The 27172-nt window shown below is 34.7% G+C and overlaps 1 protein-coding gene across 1 annotated transcript in view; it reads left to right on the forward strand.

The window, feature by feature from the left end:
- The window catches only part of LOC150092375 (protein ROP-like), a 255485-nt gene that overhangs the window by 51290 nt on the left and 177023 nt on the right, over window positions 1–27172 (forward strand). Inside the window, exons 4-5 of the mRNA XM_090414916.1 lie at window positions 7170–7242; window positions 25139–25242. Of these exons, the coding sequence (XP_090271042.1) occupies window positions 7170–7242; window positions 25139–25242 (177 nt within the window). The remainder of the gene's footprint in view (window positions 1–7169; window positions 7243–25138; window positions 25243–27172) is intronic.

The raw sequence follows: 27172 nt of genomic DNA on the forward strand, positions 1-27172 counted from the left end.
AAGTAGCATACCAGCAAATTGGTAAGGTGAAAGCTTTGTCTTTTAACTAATGGAATTGAATAAGAAGATTTTCTTGTATGTGCTACTAGAGACTCTTTGAACTATTAAGTGATAGATTTAAGAAAGAAATAGAACATTGTCTCATGAATGTACCTTGAGAGAGAGAGATATACAAGAGTTCTTAATTAGGCCTGAGATATATGTAAATTGATTAAGATTTGTCAGAGAAGATTGTGAATGGAATTTGATATATATTAAGAATGAAATTTGATCAAGTAGAGTGATACAACGAGACTAAGTGATGAGATGTTATTAATTAGGTTTCTCAGATAGAAATTTATGGAAAGAATAACTGTATGTAAGAGTGCTAATGCTGTACCAAAGTTTTATTGAATGATTAACTCAGTGCTTCAAAGTGTATTATATGTATTCTACTTGTAATTAAAATGTTTTGTTTAAATATAAATGTTGTCTTGTCTGTACTTAGATCATACTGCACTTGCTAATAAAATACAGCGAACCTCGAAAGGCAGGAAAATTAGATATTATCAGGTCATGACTGCAAGTTTAAAAATTATAAATGACAAGAGTGAATGCTGACTGGATTCTAACTCCTTGGTCTTACATGTTTAGTATATCCTAGGATTCAGGGTGGCGCAGCATTAATAAATAAATTTTCTCTGAATTTGAAAAGGGAGATAGAACCAGTGCTGAGACAAAGAAATAGGCATCTGCCATTTACATTTCTTTGTCTCACAGAACAACAACTACACTCTCGTCAAGGATTTCGGCCTAAGTAATAAGTATATTGAGATAGAAGTTAAAAGATAAATGATATTAAAAGGTGATAAGAAAGTAATAAGAAGGAATTATTGAAAGAAAGATACATTAGTGTGATTTATGCTTACAAGAGATAGAAAAGGCCTTAAAACACAAGGGGACGACACAACACTTGGCCTATCCCAGCCCATATCATATTTAGTGCATATTTTTCTTTTTTTAATGGAATTCCTGCTTACAAAAGGTTGTATGTATTAATTTCTGCAAATTATGGAGACTACAACTATGTTATAAGTACTTGAATTTCCCAATGTTTTGACCTTCATGTTAAGGTCATAATCTGAAGTATAAACAAAGACAAGGTATGATAAAGAGACAAAGACAAGGTATATTACATTTCAAACAGTATGCCAAAGTGACAATGATTTGATCAACCATTATTTTACTGGCCTGATCTCTAGTGATTTCAAAAAAAAAAAAAAAAAAAAACATACATCAAAGCTATCTTACTGATCATATCACACCAAACCATGGTGTGAATGCCAATTTAAAGAGGTCTGTGAAATTCTGATCATCTACCCTAATGTTAACAATAAGGATGGTCTAAAAATTCTAACAATATGAATGGCTCATGATCTACCCACAACTCTTTTGTTCTAAGAGTTCATTATTAATTTTAGTTATAATTAGGACTTTAGTAATCTAAGATCTTAGCCTTAATATAATAAACACCTATGTTAAATTATTGATTAGGTAACTACTGTTGCCATATTTATATGAATTTGTTCTCTGACAATGCTGCAAGTAATTTGCAGTTTGCTTAAAGTAGATAGAATGACTGTATAGTAATTAAAATTGGAAGTTACTTTAAATTAACATTTTTTTTAGTTTATGGCAAAAATGTTAGTGTAATTTTCCATTGTGAGCACCAATAAGAATAGAGTGGGAGGTGAAAGTGATATGACTAATGCATGTATTTGATTATGTATTCTGCATGATTGCACCAAGTAAATTCCTGACTAGTTTCTAACTTGAGATCTCATCAGTGGGAACTAGACCTGTAGAGATGCTGAGAGCTGAATCAATGCAGAAGTCATTTTCCATATACAAGTAACAAAAGAGAGTATCATCATAAATTATATGCCAGACAAGAAATAATATTCTTGCATTAATCCTTTACTCAAGAATAAGCAGACAGAATTTGCATATAAAATATCCTCATGACTGGTATGTAGAGAGCTGTTCACTTCACATTAATTTCTTTAGTATCCCATAATGCATCATACATTTCCTTTCGGACATGTATATTACTATGCATTATGGGAATGATCACTACCCAGACTGGTTTAGACTTTTATTGAAGTTTTATCAGTTGGAGCACCCCAAGAAGAATGTTAAATCAATGCAGAATTCATATTTTCCATATACAAGTAGTAAAATATGCATCACCATATGATTAAATTATTCTATCAAGGTTAGGCTGTAGAAAGTTTCTCTATTAAGTTGCAAAGTAAATTACATTAGACAAATTATATTCTGTTTTTATCCTTTACCTAAGTGTAAGCAACTTGAAGCCATCTGCCTCTCTATACAAGTAACCTGGATGTGAAGATATTTTTACAAAGTTTTGTTTGTTTATACTTAGGTAAACAGGAATATAATTTCTTATCAAGTGTAACGTACTTTCTGGTAAAGCAAAAAATGAAAAAAAAAAAAAACCACAATTACAATTGTAATAAATATTTTGCCATCTTGTAAATTTTTCAGTAGTGATATTTACCCAATTGCAAGTGTCTTACATTAATGTGTGTAAAATTATAAATTTATCTGCTTTTGAATTTCAAGGAACAGTATTTTAGATCATGAAAGGGAATTCAGATAAGAAACATGTTTTTTTAAATGATTATTTTCATAAATTAATCAAAATTAAATGGCCATTTAATGTATTGCTAAACTCATGATGTATTGTGAATTGCTTGACATTAAATCACTTCCCTGCTTATTGGTAGCCTGAAATAACTTTATAAAGTAATGTAGAAAGTAATTACTAAAGGAAGAGCCATAAGGTTTCATTTTGGTGATGTAAAGTTATATAAGCAAAGTGGATTCTCGTGGAAAGGCTTAGACGTTGGTTATGCATTTTTTACTAAATAATTTAAGGAAATTACAACGTCAACCAGGATATATATTAGAATAAATTTTAATATACTTCAAATTTCGGCAATGTCACGTTGCCATTTTCAAGTAACTTAAGAACAAGACGTGCACGCAGGCACAACAAACAGTAAGTGAGGAAGAAGTGGGAAGCTATTATTTCTCCTAAAATCGTGATGGTGCTCCCTAGCAGGCAATGTTGGTATTCTTGGGCGATTGGGCTGAAGGTCTTCTGATGTAGGCTTCCCAAGTTTGAGGCAGTCTCATGCAGTCAAATTTGTTGAGGTTTGGATTGTTTCTTAGGGCTGAAGCTGATTCCATGAAAACCCTTTCATATTTGTATTTACTACAGTATATTATCATGGCTTTCTTCCACCGTATTCTGTGGCAGGTATCCAGCGCATGGTCAGCAAGACCAGAGTGACTGTATTGGTGAAACTGGATGTAGTCCTTGTTCTGAAATTCTGATATTTGCTTGCCAAAGTAGGACAGCTTACAGCTGCAAGGGACTTGGTATACATCAGGTAGGTCTGGGGGGGGGGTTGGTCTTTAGTAGAACGGATAAGGGATGCCAATTTTTTATATGGTCTGTAACAAGAAGTTAAATCGTGTTTTTTTAGGATTTTTGTAATTTTTTCCGAGGTGCCTCGGATATAGGGTATGGTGATGGATTTAGAAAACCAAGGTTCCATCAGGCTGGCGGGTGACTAGTGTGTCTAAGAAAGGAAGGCAGTTGTTTTTTTTCTTCTTCCAGGGTGAATTTGATTCTGAGGTGTTGGTTGTTTAAGTGTGTTAGGAAGGAGAGGAGTGCATCGGAGCCATGTGGCCAAATAGCGAACACATCATCAACATACCTAAGCCAAATGGTTGATTTTTGTGGGGCAGAGTTTAAGGCTTTCTCTTCAAAAGTCTCCATATAAAAGTTGGCCAAAGGGTGGGGAGAATGGAGAACCCATGGCTGTCCTCTCTATTTGTTTGTAGAATTTTCCCTGCCAAATAAAATAGCCTGAGTTCATTGTGAACTGAAATAGGTCTGTGATTTAGTAAAAAAAGCAAAGTGGATAATACATTTTAATTTCCTTAATACTGAACGAGAGTTTTTGCTCTCTTAAGGTTTCTGCCTGGTCTCTGAAGAGAACCAACCAGTTCGAAACAGCTGTCACGCCAGTGAAACATTTATCAAATGCACTAATAAAAGGCGAATATATGGACGCTTGGACAGTGCCCATGTCTTTTAAGTAGTGCAAGCTAATGCAACTTGGGGATGCTGAGGATTGTATTGATGATCGTAAGCTCTCAGGTCAACTTATGAAACTTCATAGTTTCTACAAACATTTGGCTTTGAAATAATGTTAGATCTAGTATCCACTTTGTCTATGTAATGTCTAAAGTTTTTTCACTTGGTTAGAAAGTAAATTATACTTGCGAAGAAATTATATTCTGGTTTAATCCTTTATCTAAGTGTAAATGGTGTGTGTGACTATCTACACACACACACACACACACACACACACACACAGAGAGAGAGAGAGAGATCGATCTTCAAATTCACGAGATAAAGGATTAAAGAAGAATACAATTTCTTGGCAAGTAAAATTTATTTTCTAACAAAGTGAAAAAACTTTCTACAACTACCTCTATTTTAATATTATATGTTTTTGCTACTTCTGTATGAGTAATATGACTTTTATATTGATTCAAATCTTCCTGGGTCTGGCTCCCATGAGATCTCAATAAAGGTCAAAACCAGTCTGCTCTAGGCAGTAATCCTCCCTTAATGGATAGCATTATACATTTCTGAAAGAAAATGGGTTTTGCATTATGGAATACTAAGGCATTTGATGTGAAGTCATCAACTCTATATACAAATAGTCTAGTTGTGAAGATACTTCACTTACAAATTTTAGTGATAAAGAATTAGACAAGACTATAATTTCTTGGTAAGTATGAAGACATTAACAGTCCTTCATGGGTGGTTGCCATAAAAAAAAGCATACAGTTTTATTTTGGTAGCTTGAAAATACTATGTACTTTAGATTATGTATTACATGAAATTATCCAAGTTGATATCAACTAAAAATGTTTATTTTTGCCATAGTGGTTTGAGTTCTGTATCTATACACTACTTTGACAACCCTTTTACCCAAGTGCTAATTTACTTACATTCTCATAAATGGAATTAATAAATTAAATGGTCAGATAAAAAGTATGAGTTATACAAGAACGTGATTTTAACCTCAGGATTGCTTACAGGGCGAGTCATATACTATAGCTAACTCATTATAGTGTAAAGTCATGTAAGACATGTTGACTATTATTCATTATGCTTTTTTAATGATGTGTAAACTGTGACATCATGTAATCATGAACAAAATGAACTTTGCTATTTATTAAGGTTGATGCTCTGAAAATGTTGATTTGAATCCAACAGAATATCAGGAATTTATGGTTCTATATGAGTTAATACCATTTAAAAGAACATAATGAAGTTATAGTGCATTATTAGGGGGGTTGGGGATTGGCTGATAGACATCAAAGAATGGTGTATGGTGGAGTATAATCAAGGCAAATGAGGATGACTAGTGGAGTGCCCCAGGGCTCTGCACTAGGACTACTATTTAATTTGTACATTGATGATATAGTGGAAGATTTGGGGAGGGGGGATATTCAGTTTGCTGATGATGCAAAACTGAGGAGGGTAATAATTGGTAAAGTTGATGTAGATATCTGATACGATTTAAATACATTGGTAGTGTGGACAAAGGACAATGGTTGTCGATTTAATATTGTAACATGTAAGGTAATGATGCACTTCAGGATGAAAAGATTATATACTTTGTATCATATTGATGGTACTAATTTTATAGGAAATTGATAGGCTAGGGATGTGATGGATAGAGATTTGAAATTCAGAGGATATATTGCAAGATGTGGCAAAATATCTCAGAGGATTACTTGAATGTTGAAGAACACATTGATAAGTAAAGATAGAGAGGTTATTATTCCTCTTTATAAGGCTATAATTCAGCTGCATTCCTTGGGGGATCAGGAGGTGGTGGAGAGGATTCAGAGACGAGTGACCAAGCTAGTGACAGATCTGTGAAATGTTCCCTATGAGGATAGATTGAAGGTGTGTTTGTGTGTTGCAGAGTTTACCTGCAACACACAAACTATCATATAGTTTATATGATATACATTAGTAAGTTATAAGTTTCTATCATATCTCCTCTCCTCTGGAGAGGAGATATGATAGAAACTTATAACTTACTAAAGGGATTCTATAAGATTGACACAAAAATAAATTTTTTAATATATAGAGAGTAGGGGGAAAACAAGGGGTCACACTTAGAAGTTGTCTAAGCATCTAGTTAGTAAGGGAGTGAAGATTAGGTTCTTTACTTGGAGAGTGGTGAATGAGTGGAATGAATTGCTAGAGGTGGTAATGAGCCCCAACAGTGAATAAATTTAAGGAGATATATGATAGGATAGTGTGGGTCTCCTGTGGTAATTCTTTTTAACTCCATTAAGCAACCATATAAATAACAATAATAATGATAATGAATTTCCTTTAAGACTGTTGCTATACCAGGAATCAAATGCAGTGAATAACTCTTAGTTTACTACTCATGACCAATTGAGCAGTAAACCAATTTGAATTAAAGCCTTGAAATTCTTCTTTTTGATTGAAGTCATCAAAGCCTTTTTCTTTTTTTTTTTAGAATTACAATCCAAGGCAGATTATAATCTTCTGATACTCTATGATTTCAGTTTGGTATTAATGTGATATTAACTTATATATATATATATGTATATAGATATTTACACTTTCAAAATTAGTACAACAGAGTGTATCTAAAAATTTCTAGCTACAAGAAACAATTTAATCAGTGAAGTTTTTTTTTTTGATGAATATCTATATATTATGAAGATATTTGAGATGTCTCTCATTAATAATTCAAGATATTGTCTACCGTAATTATTATGTAGTATATGTGAACATAATATAGAAGTAGATATAATGTTCTTGATAGGAAATTATTAATGAAAGCTTGTATGAATTATTATTGTACCCCATAGTGTTCATTCCACAGAATAATTTTAAGTGAATTATTGATATCTGAATTTTTTATATGAAATATATTAGAAAGTTAATTCTAAGCAGTATATTATTGATTTGATTGTTCTGAGAGGTTTAGTTAACAAGTCCTGGTGCATTACATCATTTTTATTTGCAGTCAATTCAGAAGTTGATATCTGATTTCGAGACCCGGAATCAATACCGAAGTGCACACATTTTTTTCACAGAAAGTATGTACATATTTTTTTTACTTACAAAGGTTTATTTAAATTTTCTTTTACCATTTATTACATATGTGATAGTAATGAGTTTATTAGTGTTCTGTAAATGCTCCTATCATTGGATAATTGCATCTTATGCATATGTATGCAAATTTGATAGAAACAAATGTATTTAATGATGTCTCCATTAAAATAGTCATATTTTGAGATGTATCTTACTCTTTAAATTATCGACACCTTAATATTTATATTTCATTATAAATAATTTTTTATATCGATCTCACACAAGAGGAGAAGCAGCAAAAGGTTTGCTAGCATTGCAATTGGACTGTGAATGTATGTTAGGCAGCTGTTGCTCATGCTATTGTAGGATGAATGGTTCCTCTCCTTTCCACAGCTTCAGTCACGCTTCTTGTCAGTGCTACTCTCCGACATAGTTTTGACATCTCCATTTTTGCATTGTTCACCATAGAGTCCCGATGCAGCACTACACTACTTTCCACCATTTCACTGCAATCATATATCTTGCACTCATCTGCCATTGACAGCTTCCTTACATCTCCAAATACCAATCTCTTCTCTAAATGCTCTATCTCACTTTGCACGTCTCAGTTCATTCTCAACCTTACCAATTTTTTCTTATCTTTCATGCGAGTTTCTTTGCTATTCTTCATTCGTTTTTCTACTGTTCTACTGTCTTTCACATCTTCCTCTGGCATACTATACTATACTTTGTTATATCATTTTCTAATCTTGACTTCCACTACATGAAATAGGAGGGAAAGCCATTTAGTTTTAAGTGGGATAAAAATGAATATCACATTGAAAAGAAAAGTGTACAGAGTTTTAATAAGAAAAATAACTATCAGATGTGAACTATAAACTTGGAAACCCAAATATTATTGGGTTAAAATTAATGGAATGTGAAAACAATAACCAAATCTTAGAAATCATTGACAAAACCTGAAGGAAATATTAACTCATCTTGGAAAGCTTGTGAAGCAGAAAAAAATAAATTCCATGGTGGATTAACATATCCTCATGAATGATTCTGATTATCTTCTGAATAGATACTGGCAAATCTGGAGATGGCTGAAACATGATCTACATGACTTTACCCAATGTGCTTCCAGGAGACCATGATAGTTCAAGAGTATTCCATGCAATTGGGTGATTTTGTTCCTTGTTTTTCTCTGCCTTCTTAGTCTCTGCATACTGAAGTTCAAAATTTAAAAATTCTGAGATCTTATAGAGCTGCTTACATCACAAATGTATTGGTGTAAATTTCTTCCTATTTACCATGAGGTTATCCTTAAAGTTCTTTTTTCCAAAAAAGATCTGTTTTGGAAAGTATCTGGTGTATGGACAGACCAACCCAGTGAAGTTGGTGGTGGATAAATGCCTTAATGCTTGAGCAGTTAGCATAATTTAAACCACTGGTGTTATCATAGTCTTTCCACCAAATCTTGAAAATTATTTGAAGACAGTGTTGTGGCATTTTTCAGATGCTTGCAGTTAGGTGGTTCAAGTTTCACAACCATAAAGTTTGGATGATGTTGATTTACAGCCCTGTAAACTAACAGTCTGGTTGCAGCATGGTTTTAACAGTTCTTAAAGACTTGTTTATCTTTCAAATGACTTATTTGAAATGATATTAAGTTATATGAGATGATATGTTTCAAATGTCTAAAAGCTATGTTCTCATTGCAAACGATACTGAATTTCCTCAGCAGTGTCAGCTCCCAGCACAAGCTGATTGCCAAGGTCAGGGAAATTGTTTTCCAGAGTTACTTCACCTTACTGAATGAAGTGTACTTGGACTGAATCGGCTGAACGATGTTGGTGTAGCACTTGTTCTTTATAGTGTAACTGTTTAGGTCAGTTTGTTCATAGGCATCTTTGAAAATGCTAGCAACTTGTTCATTTCAGAATGAAAGAAAATGACACTCGTCAACATACTGGAGTTTTATAGGTGAGGTTTTCTTTGTATTGTATGAAGTGCTAGTTCTCCTCCCCCCCTCCATCCTATACAATATTTTAGCGTGTGGAGGGAGTTTTCTGTCAAGTCAAGATGAATTGTTGCATTGATGACTGTAGAACATGAATCTCTTTTTACCATAAATGGATCTCCTGAATGATCAATGCTGATTGCATTTGCTGACATTATCATTTAGCAGAATTAAAACAAATGAATTTTGCTGAACAACTAATCTTTGATAGAATCCTCTAGACAGCTTCACAGTTGACAGTCTTTCTTTGGTTAAATCAGTGAAGGCCACTGGAAAAACTTTCCAGAATCTCAGAGCAGTTTGGGACTATCTGGAACAATCAATATCTTTCTCTTGTAATTGATTAATATGTTGATTGTTACAGATGGCCCAAAACTGCATTGAGATTCTGGAAAGTTTTTCCAGTCAGTAAGATCTCAGCAGTAGATGTGTATATACAAACACTGATAAATGACACAGCCTGATATCACTTGTTTTTTTAGGTGGTGGTTCTTCATGGATTGTTATGGAGAATACATCCTAGGTGTAGTGGAGAGGCTTTTCTTTTCCAGTGATCCTGAGAGCATAATTTTTTGTCCAGTTTTTTAAATGGTAGAACCACTCTAGGCAGCAAAATCAAAAGGAAGGTTCCAGACTAAATGCAATCCAAGATGATCTCAAGAACTGGCCAGCCTGAAGAAAATATTCTATTTCAGTGGTTAGAATGACTGAAGAAGACTGCAACAGGGATTTCCAGTCATTGGAATCTGGTCTCCAAGCTGTCATGTAGTTTTCGTGTGACTCCACTCATGAAAGGTATTTAGTAAACCTATGGTGGTGGTTGGCGGTAGATGGTGTTGGTGTGGCGGTCAGTTGGTGGATTGAGTGGTGGAGACAGAGTTGTAGAGCAGGCACCCTCCCTCGATGAGCCCTTAGACTTCCTGGAGGTGTCAAATAATAATAATGGAGAAGATGTGGAGCATGACATATTTAAATGTATGGATGAAATTAATCTCTTTGCCGGCCTGGTTGGCCGAGTGTCTGTGAAAATACTAGTGGTGGTGGTGGTGGTTGGCGGTAGATAGCGTTGGTATAGTTGCAGTTCCTTGCAGTGAATTGAGTGGTGGAGACAGAGTTGTAGAGTAGATGCCCTCCCTCAATGAGTCTTTGGACTCCCTGGAGGTGTCGAGTAATAATAATGCATTTGAACTGTGGCTAGGTTAAGGATTTTTTCCTTTTTATTAATTTTATATTTTTTGTATTTTATTTATATTTTATATTTTAGTTTATTTTTACTGCATCACCATTCTCACATTCAACTGAGTCATTCATTAATCATCTTTGCACAATATCTATTATTATTATTATTTTGTTACACCTCCAAGTAATCCAAAGATTCATTGAGGAGGGCACCTATTCTACAATTCTCTGTCTCCATCATCTACACTAATGCCACCACCACTAGTATTTTTTCTCTGTAAATTGTGTGTCCTGAAGGCTGATTTGTCTGTATGCAGGATGAAAAAACAAGCCCTCCAGTGATGAGTAAATAGCGATGGGAACAGGACTATGAATCTGAAAGTTCTTTTCAGTAATTAGCATGTAGGTAACATGTATGATTCAGTCAAGTTTTTGGATTGAGTCGAACACATTGGCAGCTACATTTGAGTTTTTTTTTCAAGATCAATTCTCCTCACCCTTACTTAGTAAAACTGGTATGTAGGGAGTCAGCTGAATAAATTTATATGAATAAAAGAGATATAAGTCAAAACATTAAATTAGCTGTATATAAGACAGTGTTCAAAACACTTTAACTTATATGGATCTGAGAGCTAGGTTAGAAATAAAACACTAGATCAAAGACTAGAGACTACAGATATGAGAGTTTGCAAAAGATTAAGGGAGTGAACAAGTGGCAGTATCATATTAAAAATGAGGATATTAGGAAAGAACTTGCCATTGTTAGTATTCAGGATTGTGTTAGTAGAGCTAATCTCAGATAGTATGGTCACCTAAGTAGAATGAGAGAAAAGATTAGCAAAACAACTGTTCTATTCCAGGTTGGGCAGGAAAAAGACCAAGATGTAGATGGATTGATACTGTAAAAAATGCCTTAGAAGACAGAAATATATTCTTGACAGATAATTAATTTGGAGGAAAATTGTTTCTAGGAGGTTAGTAATGATGTAACTTTTCATGTAGTGCTATCATAATATCCTGTACCCCTCTCCCCGAGGGTATATATAAGAAATTTGATAATGATGAAATAGTCTCCCTCACTAACACCTGACTCGATAATAGCATTCAGTGGGACTGCCATTCATCAGTCAAAAACAATGCTTTTACTATTGTAACATTTAATTTAGGCAGTCATACTATTGTTCATTGTGAAAGATGGATTGCTTTTGTTGCCCTAACATGAATGTACCTGTCTGCAAACTCACTGTGCTGAAGATGGACAGCACAAAGCATGGAGGTGAAATGGGAGAAGAAAGATTAGCAAAACAAGTGTTCTTTGGAATGAAATAACTGAAGAAAAATTGGATTGAATGCTTTTCTATAAACAAATGAGCTTGTCCGCTACCTCTCTGAAGCACCAGCTGGAATCAGTGAGTCTCATAACCTTATGCCTAAGCTGAACAAGAATCAGCATACCAGTTGATCATTGCACAGGCACTGATCAACTGGTTTGCTGATCTCAATCCTAGATGCTTATGATGATGCAAAAGAAGATTTTATACCAAATTGCATACCATCTTGTATTATATCCCAAGACAAAGTAATTCTATTTGGTGACCTCATTGCCAGAGTTTGGCATAATTCAACACTTTGGTATTGAACTATTAGGAAGGAAGATGTTGGGAAAGCAAACTTAAATGGAATTCTTCTTTTAACAATGTGCTGAAAATCCCTTTATTGCCAGTCAACAGAAAAAATTCGAGACATTTACAGAGACACAACTCCACATCCTTGCTGTGGAGTCATTGGTATTTTTTATTCATGAATATGATGTCCTTCTCACAAGAGCCATTACTAATGTGCTGATGATTGTGTTACTGATCATCTATTTGCTCTTCATGGCCATTAAGATTGCACCAGAGAGGGAAATTGACAGACTTTGATGCTCTGAAAGATCTGACAAATGCTGTTAGTTCCAACTTTGTGTCAAACAGCAAATTACCAGCTGGGTATCCTTGAGAGCACTGAGCATCACTGACTGACATTTAAGTTTGCCATCCTTGTTACTTGCAAAACATCAAGATTGGTTTGATGAAATTGACAGTGAAATTCAGCTTTTGATCAATAAGAATTGAAAGCTTTCTTCTATTTCCTGCAGAATGATATCAGCTTTATAGAATGACTTATTTGATAAATCCATGGTCATGGTTGGAAATCTAAGAAATAAATTTAAAATGACTTCAATATTGTCCTTAGAGCCATCAAAATATTCTGTGGACCCTCTGTTTACTACTGAATGAATGAATTATCTCTCGTGTTGGTGGCTTAATTGAGTGAAACAGCATTGAGAAAGGGTTAAAAATACAATTTAATTCATTCTTCCAGTATTTCATCTTAGTCACAGAGACATCTTCAGGGAGTACAATATGAGACTTGCAACATTCACAAATGCAACACAAAACTAAGTGAGACATGTGGACAAAAAACTAGAGTCCTAACTAGCTGAGGCACCCATTAACAGCTTAGGATGTAAACAGGGATCTTGAAGTATTAATATTTCCCAATTTTGGTAGGTTTTAATCTACCATATTTATTTAAATTAGGCTGATTTTTGAGAGCAGCAAAGGGGGTGAGAAGGTTCTTCCCTTTCATCTCCTCTGCTAATTTTTTAATGGAAGATTTTGAAAAACAACTCTTGACTGAGCCCCTCTCAAACCTGGCTAAGATATTTCAGTGATGTGTTCTCTATTTGGCCTCATGGCCCAGACACATGACCTTTTCTTCTCACCTTAGCAGTGTTCACCCTAGAATCCAGTTTATAATGGAAAAGGAACAAATGATGAAAAGAACACAATAACCACAGTAAATGTATATTGAAATTAAGAGTATATTGTCAGTGTGGAAACAACAAGCAATTCAAAGAATAGGGATACAAGGTAAATACGATAATCAGTTCATCAATTACAAATGATTGCTGTGTGCTAAAGAAATAAAATATCAAATCTATTTTTGATATTTACATAAGTTGAGAATCTGCCAAGCCTTTTTTTGTGGTCGGGCAGGGGAAAGTAATCATTTTGATTCAGGTTAGGCCGGTGTAAAAGGGTTTCACAACTTTCTTTGAAAAAGCATTCACATTTAAAATTACTTCTATGAAGAAGATAATCTTCATCCCACAGTTACTGTGGTTAGTAATTCATTAATTATTTTATTACTCATTAATTATTTTTTCCACAGAATGGCTTATCTGCCCAAAGTATGCCAAATTACATTCACAAGGGATCTGATAAACACCAGCTAAAGATAGAGGCAACTGTTTGTGTTTTTGTAGATGGTAACAGATGAGAAATTTTGTTAATAGGAAAATACTTGGGATTAAGTTGAAGCTTAATCAAAATCTTACCAATAAGTCTGAGTGCCAGAATTATAAGGGATTGGATCCCTGCAGTCTAGCAAAGAATCCTTTGTAATATAAGAGTCAATTATCTGTTGGATTTGATAAGGTTTGTAACTATTTAAGTCTTTGATAATGAGAATTCTTGTTGTAAGCCCTAGGGAGAGGAGAAAACATTATGCAGTCTGTTAATTAATGACTTGACAACCATCAATTTTTTGGGGGAGGTGTTATGAGCAGACTTTTGATGTATATATCTGCCAGTAAAGGTAGGTTTCTGATAAACAGTGAAGTACCAGGTGAAGATCTGAGCTATTTCTTGCAATTCAAAGGGGGGGGGGGGGAAATAAAATCGACCTTAATAACATATCTTTGTTATTAAAGACGAGTAAAGACATGCTTCATCAGTGGAATGTCAAGCTCTTGATGGTATTACTGTGCATTTTGGATTTTATTTATTTAAAGTCTTCTTTATTATCTTATTTATGACAATTTTATTAAAGTTACCAAATATTGATAACTTTAATAATGTAAAGCACTATGAATTTAAACCTGTTGTGTATTAATTACATCTCTCACATATAGAGGTCTTTACTAGAATAATATTTGAATTATTTATATATAGCATGGCAAGTTTAAATAGACAAAAAAAAAGTTTACCTATAACTAATACTTGAGCATATATGTGTGTTTTATGCTCAAGTATAACATTTTTAGCAATGTCAGCAGAAAGATGAAAGTTAGGATGATTGCAGGATTATAACTCTAATAAATAGCTCATTTCACAAAATGATATTATAGATAAAATGACAGCTCATTGTCCAACAGTGGTGGCCAAAATCAGTATATAAGTAATCTTACCAAAATATAATAGTTGGTGGAGACAGTGTTGTAGAGTAGGTGACCTCCCTTGATGAGTCTTTGGACTCTCTGGAGATGTAACATAATAACAACATACAAAATCCATCAAGTTAAAAAGAGGTAAAGTCATGTGATGTTATGAATAGGTTTAACAGTGACAGTAACAAGGTGTCCGTTTTTTTTAGTAACTTAACTACTAGATCGAAAAGCTATGTTGTGCTAGCTGAGGATAGGACAATGGCTAGAGAAAAAAATTCTTGAGATTTCTCTTAAATAACAGCAAATGGTAGTTGCTGAAAAAACCTACCAGTATTCAATAGTCATTGCTGTGCATTACTCCAGTTCTAATTATATTGTTTTGATTTAGAAGTTCTCATTTATGTACAAATTTCATCTTAACTTTGAATGTTTATATTTTGCTAATTCCCAAAGACAAAAACAGCAGAGACAACAGACATATCATGTCAGTGATGCATTTCTTCAAAATGCACAAGTTTCAATAAATATATGCTTGCTGTTACTTACTCAATACAGAATGTAGTTTAATTATCTTTTCACCATCATTTTAATTTTAATATGAAAAGACAATTGTTTGTACTTCTAATTTTACTATTATATTTTTATTTATGTTGAAAACGCTCTCCATTTTTTCTGTATAAATAAAATTATTAAAATTTTTCTAAATATAGAAATTACTCTGTATGCCACATAATTGCTAAAAAAGGAGAAGAAAAGAATTGTTCAGCATGATTTACATAAAACTTCATTTCACAATCATGCTATAATTACACAAAGGAAGGGGGGATAATTTTTGCATGCTAAAACTGTTTTTAAAATCACAGAAGCAGTTTTTATAATTGTTTTAAGTAGCATATTTAAACTTCTCCCTCCCAAAGAACGAAAGCTAGATCAATCGCTATGTTACTCTGTGCTAAACCACAATATTTCCATATTGATTAAATAACAGGAAAATGAACCATCTATATATCAACATAAATACTAGAGATGTAGTATTAGTATATCTATAGCATTTAGCAATTAATGCAATTATCTGATACATGCCTGTCTGGGTGGATGAATGTATAGTGTCTGCAAATATCTTCAGGGTAAATGATTTTCATTGTCTGGTGAAAATCATTGGTAAGACTTCTGCCTTTCTTAATGGAAAGCTGAAGTAGGGTGAAAGTGTACTGCGTATGCTTTTCAGAGCAAGGTTCTTGGATTATCCAATAATGGTAAACTACTAGCAGGTTATTTTTCCGTGGTGAATTTGCATGGGTGAGGGCTATCAATCCAATGTAGGAAGGTGATAAGTTTATTTTCAGATTGAGACCAAACAACAAAAATGTCATCAATGTAGTAAAACCAGGAAAAGATTGTTCAGAATCAATGGATGAAAATAAGGTATCTTGTAGATTGGTCAAAAAACAGTTCACCAAAGGTGGAGACAGATGGTTTTCTTTCAATAACTCCAGCAAAGGTTGGTCGATTGGTAGAGCCTCTGCTACTAATGGCTCGCAAAAAGTTAAGCAAGTTTCAGCGCGGTTAGTAGTTGGAAGGAGTCAATCGTTCGATGCTGTTGGCACATTCTCCCTCGATGAGTCTTTGGATTCCCTGGAAGTGTCATAATAATAATAATAATAATAATAATATAGATCTTGTTTTCCCATCTGAAATATCCTGATTGTATAACAAATTCAAAAACCATCATATCAGGAGGGAATTCATCATATAGAAAACTAATAGTATTAGACAATGAAATGTTGGTAAATAGAGAGACACTCTTGAAACTAAACTGCATGGTTCCAACCCCTTATATTTCTGGTATTATATTCTGGTCCCTTATGTTCTGAAGGCTTTGGAATAGCTTAGAAATAGAGGAAAATACCACAGAAGGAATCTAAGATCATAAAGGTGATATGAAAACAGAATAATGCTCTGGACTTTGGAGTAATGTACAGTAAATTTACGATTATCTTTCATGTGCAGGATTCACATAAAAAAAAACAAGTGATGTGTGGTAGAAGATATTCTGGAGAAATGCAATCTTATGTTAATTCTGGAAGTAGGAAAAAAACCATTAGAAGGGCTTTCATTCTAGTCAGCTTAGTGGTTAATACTTCCTGTTTTCAATAGGCTGTGCATCCAGATCCCCTGCTGTCATGGATTTTTATTAGGTGATTATTTTAGATTGTTGAATTTCATTGGCTGGTGTGAGACTTCTAGACCCTAGGTAGGCTAGGAAAAAAGTTCCATGTTAAATGTGCTTTGGTCTCTAGACCAAGGATTTTGGTTTGGCTTAGTAGTAATGTGATAGATTTAAAAATTGAGATGTAAATGGACTGCTCAGATTCCTCTGGAGTACCATCAAGAGTATATTTTACTTCAAGAGTCTGATAAAGCATGACTAGCTAAACCTGATTTAACCAGGTTCAGCTTCATTGTAATGAAGCTGTATTCCTACACAGAAGTTATTTTCTTCTGAAAGATTATATAAAGTTGTGAAGCATACATTCCTAGTCCTAACCTCATCATACTTGATTGCCTTAAACTTTCTCAATTTTGGGAAGTCATCCTAAATAACATTCCTCATTCATTTGCTTTATAAAATTATAATCATTTAAATTTATTTGAATTCTAATAGTTTTAGGTGAAGTTATCCTCTTACAGGTGATATATTAGCCATATAGCACATATATTGTCACATACACTTGCAGTTTAAGTGTTGTTCTTATACAGTGAATAAATTTATACAGCACATAGCTGTAATCTATTATTTTCCACTGTTTTGTGAGACAAAATGAAATTTGTTAATGTTTAATTAAATGAATATATCTTTTACTGTAGTTATGTTTTATTTAGATTATTAATACATTTTAAATATAAAGAGCCAACAGGCTTCATTTCGGCGATATAAACATTAATTAAATTAAGGGGATTAAATCCCACATCGTTTTAAAACCGAATAAGAAACTCAAAGATTGGAATTGGAGAGTTTCATGCCGAATATAGTATAAAAAAACTATAAAGGTATCGGCGAATACTAGCGTGAGCCAAATGCAAGTAGTCCTAGAACGTAGTACAAACACGGGCAACTCGTTGCAAAGGTGGGGAAAGTTCTGATCGCTATTCTTGATATTTTCCATAATGTAAAAACACATTTCCTAGGAAATGTATGCTGTTATTACATTATTGTGGGAGGTCACTACCCAGACTGGTTTCAGCCTTTATTGAGGCGTCATCAGTGAGTAGCTAGACCAATTAATACCAAAGGGTATACCGAAAAGAACTTATATACTCTGCCATACGAGTTGTCCAAAAGGTGCACCCATTAAGTTACTTAAATATAAAGAGCCAACAGGCTTCATTTCGGCGATATAAACATTAATTAAGGGGATTAGATCCCACATCGTTTTAAAACCGAATAAGAAACTCAAACATTGGAATCAGAGAGTTTCATGCCGAATATAGTATAAAAAAAACTATAAAGGTATCGGCGAATACTAGCGTGAGCCAAATGCAAGTAGTCCTAGAACGTAGTACAAACACGGGCAACTCGTTGCAAAGGTGGGGAAAGTTCTGATCGCTATTCTTGATATTTTCCATAATGTAAAAACACATTTCCTAGGAAATGTATGCTGTTATTACATTATTGTGGGAGGTCACTACCCAGACCGGTTTCAGCCTTTATTGAGGCTTCATCAGTGAGTAGCTAGACCAATTAATACCAAAGGGTATATTGTTTGTACTACATTCTAGGACTACTTGCATTTGGCTCATGCTAGTATTCGCCGATACCTTTATAGTTTTTTTTATACTATATTCGGCATGAAACTCTCTGATTCCAATGTTTGAGTTTCTTATTCGGTTTTAAAACGATGTGGGATCTAATCCCCTTAATTAATGTTTATATCGCCGAAATGAAGCCTGTTGGCTCTTTATATTTAAGTAACTTAATGGGTGCACCTTTTGGACAACTCGTATGGCAGAGTATATAAGTTCTTTTCGGTATACCCTTTGGTATTAATTGGTCTAGCTACTCACTGATGAAGCCTCAATAAAGGCTGAAACCAGTCTGGGTAGTGACCTCCCACAATAATGTAATAACAGCATACATTTCCTAGGAAATGTGTTTTTACATTATGGAAAATATCAAGAATAGCGATCAGAACTTTCCCACCTTTGCAACGAGTTGCCCATGTTTGTACTACGTTCTAGGACTACTTGCATTTGGCTCACGCTAGTATTCGCCGATACCTTTATAGTTTTTTTATACTATATTCGGCATGAAACTCTGATTCCAATCTTTGAGTTTCTTATTTGGTTTTAAAACGATGTGGGATCTAATCCCCTTAATTTAATTAATACATTGTTTATTAGCTAATGAATTGTGAATTATTTTGAAGTGGTTTTTCTCAACAGAAGTGGAATGGGAGAGGGAGCTTCCCCTTCTTCAATCTTATTGAAATCATTTCTTTTTGTGTTTTGTGTGAGTAATGATTTAATAACCAGCAGCAACTGACATGATATTGTTATTGCCATTGTGTGCTGCTTTTTATGTGACTCCACAAAAGGTTTAAGGATTTTTAAAATTAATTGTATATTTTTTTTGCATAATCCAAAAATCCTGCTCTAGAACCAAACATGGAACTTTTTTTTAAAGCCACTTCAGGGGCAGTGGTCTCATACTGGACAGTGAAATTCATCTCTTACCCAAAGACAGTCACAAAGCAGCCATGTCCACAGTGGCATTGAAACTCACATTCTGTTGGTTGCAGAGTAGATATGCTAATCACTTGGTTAGCCACACCAGCAATTATATTAATTTATAGTTCAAAGCATAACTACTGCTGTCCAGTAGCTTTAACATTTTTTTCTTGTAAAAGAAATTTCTACTTGCTTCTGAGTTAGACAAGTTTGATGTATTGTTTTGGTTTCTACCCCCCCCCCCCACACACACAAATTAAATTCATTTGTACATGCGAATTTCAAATGTCATTTAACAGTACATTTATATATTTCACTACAGGAAAACCTCTCTTAACGTGATTAATCCATCAATTAATGCGCGTTGAGCAAATAAACAATAGGAATAATTATAATTTGTCCATTTAATTTAAATTTGAAAAAAAATTACAGTATAAGCTATATTAGATGTTAAAGTCATCAAAGTTAATAAAAATCAATTGCTTAAATTTTTTATATAATGTTTAAACTTTTGATTGAGCTACTTTTTTACAAAAAAAAAGTAAAGATGTTTGAATAATGATTGACTTTTTTCATCTTGTCATGCACTTTGTGATAGCTGGCAATTGCTTTATCAAGGTTTCAGCGGACTTCGAAGCTTCGTTCCATATCAGGAACGAATTAGTATCAGACAAAATTTCCTTAGCATGCTCAATGTGATTGAAAACTAGCTCAAGTTCTTTTGCAGTTAGCATCTTAGTCATAACATTCTCTTTTCGTTTGTACTCCTTCATATGCATGCAGTTCTGAATTGGAATCAAGTAAATTTCTCACATTTTCGTTATCCAGTTCCTAAATCGTAGTTCTTTTCCAATTGTGCTGATTTCTTCAGTAATGTTAGATCTTAGATTTTGCTTACAATAAACTAACATAGGCTTGACTTTAAAGTCGCCCTTTGCATTGCCTCCTAATAAAAGCATAAGACGATCTTTAGATACTTTGTATCCTGGTTAAGATGCTTCAGTATTTAGCTAGGAAAGATTTTGTTGGCATATACTTCCTAAAGAGACCAGTTTCGTCGATGTTGAATATTTTATGATCGTCATAATCACTCTCCTGAATTATCTATCCTTTGGAATTCTTCAGAAAACTTGGCCGCATAATCTTTATCAGCATGAGCAGATTCCCCAGTTATTCTTACATTATGCAGTCCAGCTTGATTTTTAAAAAGGTCAAACCATCCGAAACTCACAGTAAAGCTTGCACATTCCTCTTGAAATTTGGTCTCTTTCAATTATGTAAAAATATTGAGTGCTTTTGTCTGAATATTCTTTGTAGTAAGAGGCATTCTTTTTTGGTTACAATCCTCAATCTAGAGTGATAGAAGATGTTCCATCTCGATCATTAAATGGCTTCTATTTTGGGTGATCTGCATTCTTAAAGAAGCAGTAGCAAATTTTCCTTGTTCTTTGTATTCTTTGCTCCTATTTCATATAGTCTGAACTGTAGACTCACTGTATCCCAGGTCTCGCACAATCATTGTATTACTAGTGCCACTTTAATGTCTCTTAATGACTTCTAGCTTTTCCTTTAACATGTTACTTCTTTTTTATTACTTCCACTTTCTTTATCAGTCTTTCTCTTTTCCTTATCAGGGGTTGGATATAATAAAGCCTTATGATTGATTCTCTTCCATCAAGACAGGTTGAGTATTTCATGAGTCCATCTTCTCCACTCTTAATGAAGTCTTTTTTGAAAGATCTTGAAGGCTGTTGATCTTAGCAGCTTTCTTAATATTGGTGAACAGAATGAATCAACAGAGATTACCTTACATTGCCCTAGGGATGGAAAACCACCAAACAGACAAGGGGAAGACTAAGGATTAGCTGGATCACCAAAGTGATTGAGCAAGAGAACAGAGTTTGCATGTACGCTTGCAATGATAGCTTTGAGTCAAATGCTGAGTGTTGCCGGCAACCACCCACAGCACTGCCACTGCCCACTGGCTGCTACATTGATGAGTGCCACTGCTCGTTGCAAATTGGTGACAAAAAGTTTCGCATGACGTAAAATTTTGCATACCTTAAAAAAAAAAAAAATCGCGTTACCTGATTAATCACTCACTTAAAACAAGATAGACAACATTCTTGTTTTCTCAAGAATGTTGTCTATCTTGAGACATTCACTAGGGAAATTATTCTAATTTTCATTTTTAGTTATTTCATATACAGTGGTATCTCGCTAATCTGAACTAATAAAAACGGCGGATTAACGAAAAGTTCGAATTAGCGAATTTTCACCCAAGAGACAACAATAACTAGCGTTTAAGACAAAAATAATCAGTTCTAATGGTACATCAATTTAATTCTGTAAATAAATGTAGTATCTGATAGAAAAAAAGCTACTATACTGTAATGTAAAACTTAAAAAATAATACAGTACACAAGCTTATTTTAGTAAAAAATTTAGTTTGTATGTACCTGTATTGTTGAGGATTCTGATTTAATAAAACTGAAATAAAAAAACTATCAGTACATAACTTAATTTGTGTAAAAAATATTACTTTCTTGTACACAACCCACAAAAAAAAAGTTTCACAAAATAACACAAAAATTTTTTTTTTTTATTTCTTTGTTAAAAAAGTCACTAATTTTCTTTTGCTTCTTGGAAGCTGAACTTTTTTAGAATGCTTCTTCTCGGAGCTGCATTAGCAATAAAATTTTGTGGAACGGCGCATCATTCTGCTTAGCCCATTCTACACACACATTAAAACTGTCAACTGCCTCTTTATGTGTCACTTTTTTTCCGTTCCGTAACATCTATTTGTGAAATTTCAACATCTGGATTTATATTTTTAACCAAATTATGCACGTTTTGAATTTCCTCTTTTTGTGTATCACCATAGTTATCTTGATAAATTCAATAAGGCCACAGTTTTTTCCATGATTCCAGTTTCGACGGCTTTCCAGGCAAACGTGAACACAAATAAATCAAAATAGACCTACTTTGTATAACCGTACAATTGACAACGTGAAAAAATACTCTACTGTAATAATAATAAAATAAATAATAATAGTTAAAATAATAATTATTAAATAAAAATAATAGTACACAATATAATAATACTGTTCGGATTACTGGAGGGTTTGGATTAGCGAGATACCACTGTATTCATACAGTGAGATCTAAATTAGCATATTTCTTTTATCATGGGCAAGAGGAGAGTTCTTAATTTTCTTTCTGTGCTAAGCTTTATTATTTAGAGATATGTTTTCTTCGAATTTTGCTGTTGAAACTAAGGTCTGACTTCCTTTCAAACTGCACTCTTTCTCTCTACATTGTTTGCATCACTGCAGTTTCCAGCAGTTGATATACATAAATTACATTCACTTAAAACATGCTACAAAAGTAAATGAGGAAAGTAATTATCTTGCTGTGTGTGTGTGTGGGTGGAGGGATATATATACATTAAAGATACCAAGCAATTTTATAAGCTAGGTTTATATATATTGCTTGGTTCAGTGCCTTGGCATGTAAAACTGCAAGGGCTGGATGTTAATAGTGCATGGGAAGTGGTGAAGGAGCATTTGCAAGAGGTAATGGCTGACTCTATATCTAGAGTCCGAATAGTAAATCAAGTAGGGGTTAAATGGATGAATAACACCATTAAGCTTGAACTGCAAAAAAAGAAACAACCGTGGAGGGAATTTTAAGGAGAAAGGTGACCTGCAGTTTCACGAACGGTAGAAAGTGCAGGCCGGAAGGGTGACGAGTGTGGTAAGAAAAGCAAAAGGAAATTAGCCATGCAAGCTAAAGAGAATCCCAAACAGTTTTTTTGATATACTGCAAGTAAGAGAAATACTGCATATGGCAGAATGATTTTAAGGAATGCCGATGGTAGGGAGGTCACTGAATCAGCTGATATAGTGGAATTACTGAGTGAGCACTTTGCAAGAGTATATCATCCAGGTGGTGACATTGAAGGAACCGTTAGTTTATACTGGAATTGCGGTGAATGAAGTGGAGGTGAATAGTCAGTTACCAAACCTTAATGTGAATACATCTGTGGGATTGGATGGTATACCAGCAAGGGTCTTACGTGAAGCAGCTAAAGAATTGTCAGTGCCCTTGACCATATTGTTCAATCTGAGTTTCTGGTCTGGTTTAGTCCCGAAGGGGGTGGAAAGAGGAGAAGATAGTTCCACTGCATAAAGGAGGATCCAAGACAGCTGTTGCAAATTACCGACCGATCAGCATATCAGGAGTCATTGTCAAGGTCTTGGAGAAAGTAGTCAAGAGTAAAATACAGGAATGGATTGATGAAAATGAGATACTGTATGGGAGACAGCATGGTTTTGTGAAGGGTAGATCATGCCTCAGTAATTGCTCAAGTTTTATAACACAGTGACGGCTGAACTTTTAGGGTTTACAGTGATACTGCTGGACCTGGCTAAGGCCTTTGACAGGATACCACATGGAATTCTAATCTGTAAACTGCAACATATGGGGATGGATATAGGGTTGGGTGGTTGATGGAAAGATATCAGAGGGTAGTTTATTCAGGAGTAGAGTCCAAAAGACGGCCTGTGACTAGTGGTGTGCCACAAGGTTCTGTTCTTGGACCATTACTATTTAATTTGTTCATTAACGATATAGGAAAGGATCTGAGAGGAACAGTTCATTTGTTTGCTGATGATGCAAAGTTGGGTAGGGCAATAGTGAATGCAGATGATGTCAGAATTTGGATAGATTGGAGGACTGAGCTAAGGAGAATGGATGTCAATTTAATGTGGCAAAATGTAAGGTTATGCATTTTGGGGTGAAAAGATTAGCAGCAGTATACCACATTGGTGGAACGGTATTCCAGGAGATTGATGAGGCCAGGAATTTGGGAGTATTGGTGGATAGGGAGTTGAAGTTTAGGGGGCACATTGCAAAAGTGGCTAAATCAGCTCATCAAATCACTTGGCTGCTAAAAAATACATTGACAAGCAAGTTATTGTTCCTCTGTATCAAACCTTGATAAGACCCCATCTAGACTACTGTGTCCAGATATGGGTGCCAGGGTTTCTTCTAGATGGGGAGGAGGTGGAGAGGATCCAGTGGCGAGTGACCAAGATGATAGCAGGTCTATGGAATGAACCTTATCAGAACAGGTTGAAGATTTGTGGGTTGCAAAAATTGGTTGATAGGCGGAAAAGGGGGAATAATTGAGACATTCAAATTACTAAAGGGTTTCTATAGGATTAATTCAGAGGATATTTTTGAGAACAGGACTGGTGGTGGGAGGACTAGGGGTCATCCATGGAAGCTGGGCAAGAGTGTAGTTAGTAAGGGTGTTAGAGCTAGGTTTTTTACTTTTAGAGTGGTGAATGAGTGGAATAAGCTACCAGAGTCTGTTGTGGGTGCTATCACTGAATGAGTGAATGAGTTCAAGGCAAAGTGAATGTTGAATAGTTGATGAATATGATGTTCAGGGCCTCCTTTGATGAGTCTAGGGACTCCTTGGAGTTGTCTGTAATAATAATATATAGACAACATATATATAGCTGACCTGGTTGGCTGTGGGCATGGATGTTTGTGATTGTCTGTGAAAATACTAGTTGTGGTGGTGGGTAGTAGATGGCATTGGTGTAGATGATGTGGTTCTCTATAGTTGGTGGATTGAGTGGTGTAGACAGAGTTGTAGGGTAAGTGCCATCTTTGGACTCCCTGAAGGTGTCACATAATAATAATAATATATATATATATGTGTGTGTGTGTATATATATAATGTATGTGTTATTTTTGGTTATAGCATGCCCAGATGTTCTATTTAACGAACTTTGCAAGTCTCCATGTGCTAAATATATTAAAAATCTGAAAGAGATCAATATTGCCTTCTTACCTTATGAATCACAGGTTAGTGATTTATAAATAGTATATTTGTTTAATATTTATGTTTAATTCTGAACTTTAGGTTGGTCATGTGTTATCTGTTTGTACTTACTAGTTTTGCTTCATGAGCCACTCTCCCATTTTCAGATATATAACACAGTTATATAACATCAACCTGAATGCAAACCCCAAACTTGTCTGCAGCCTTTTTTTTTTTTTTTTTTTTTTTTTTTTTCATTCATAATATGAGGAGACTTTAAGAGAATCATGCTGGAAGTTTTTTCACTTGGTTATACTATAAAGATACCAAGAAATTATATACTTGGTTTAATCCTTTATCCAAGTATATAATTTCTTGGTATCTTTAATTTAAGAGAATCATTTTTAACACTTCTTCATATCAGTGAGCATTAGTAACTGCACTTCAAGGAATCATGTTGGAGACTTTCAGCTGCTCCAGACAGTAGTTAATCTATCTTCCAAAAGGCTCAGTGACAATGCCGTTAGTGCCCTAAGCCTCGGCCACAATTTCGCGGTTGCACCGAAAGAAGTGCCGGTGCTAGATGTATAATATCGAATGTAGGATCTCTTGCTTAGCACCGGAGATAGCAAATAACATCAGACGTGACATCGCCAACATCCTTGCCCTGTCTTCGCCTCCAAAAAGTAATTTATCATCCGGCCAATGTACTGCTCTCAGAAAATTATGGAAAGACAAAAGTATCATCACCACCACCAGAGCGGATAAGGGTAATGGCACAGTCATCCTTAATTCTACGGAATACGATAAAAAAATTGAGATTATCCTCTGAGATCGCTCTACCTACATTCCACTAGAGCACGATCCCATCAAACATAAGTTAAAAAAACTTTATAAAAAGTATCTTCCTGGCCAAAAATCTACAAACCTAATTTCCCTCTAAGACCTATTGTAGATGCAACTAATGCACCTTGCTACAAACTGTCAAAACAGCTGGCTAACTCACTGGACTTTCCACATCCTATATAAAAAAACTCTGCCGATTTTAAAATCCTAATAGAAAATCTAACCTTAAATAACAGACATATTGGTAAGCTTTGACATCTCCTCACTGTTTACCGATATTCCCTTAATTGATACCTTAACTCTTAGAAAACGTTTTCCTTCTGACATCTTAGATCTCTTTTCCTTTGCCATCAATTCTGATTATTTTTCTTGGAAGAACAAAATATACAAGCAGATAGAGGAAACCACCATGGATTCCCCCCTCTCACCCCTCTTGCCAATTTTTATATGGAAAATTTTGAAAAATGAGCCATAGACTCAGTCCCTTTCAAACCTTCTATCTGGCTAAGATATGTAGATGATGTGTTCTCGATTTGGCCTCATGGCCCAGACACATTAGACTCCTTCCTCAGTCATCTCAACAGCCTACATCCAAGAATCCAGTTTACAATGAAAAAGGAAAAGAACATTAATTTACTCTTCTTAGACACCTTAGTTACACACCTTCCTAATGGTAGTACACTTTTCTTCACTGTATACAGAAAACCTATGCACACAGGCATATACATTCACAATCTCTCCCACCACCTCTCCACTCAACAATATGGCATTATTAAAACTCTAACCAAGAGAGCCCACAATCTTTGCTCCAGTGGAACCGCCCTTGCAACTGAGCCCGACCATATACATAACACTTTCCTCTCCAATGACTACAGCAATCATAGTATTAAAAAATAATCAGTTCCTCCCCCCCCCCCCATTCTCCGGCTATCTCTTCAGAAAGAGTTGGAAATGCCATCACCATACCCTACATCCATGCCACATCTGGAAAAAATAGCCAAGATTTTAAATAAGTACAACCTACACACAGCATTTAAGCCTCACTGCAAACTCGCTACTCTTATCCGTTTTACAGAAGATCAGCTCCCTTCTCTCTCAGTGCCTGGAGTTTATAAAGTACCCTGTTCC

This window comes from Typopeltis vanoorti, chromosome 26, assembly GCF_054136105.1.
Source record: "Typopeltis vanoorti isolate ZY-2024b chromosome 26, IOZ_Tvanoo_1.0, whole genome shotgun sequence".
Classification (NCBI taxonomy): Eukaryota; Metazoa; Arthropoda; class Arachnida; order Uropygi; family Thelyphonidae; genus Typopeltis; species Typopeltis vanoorti.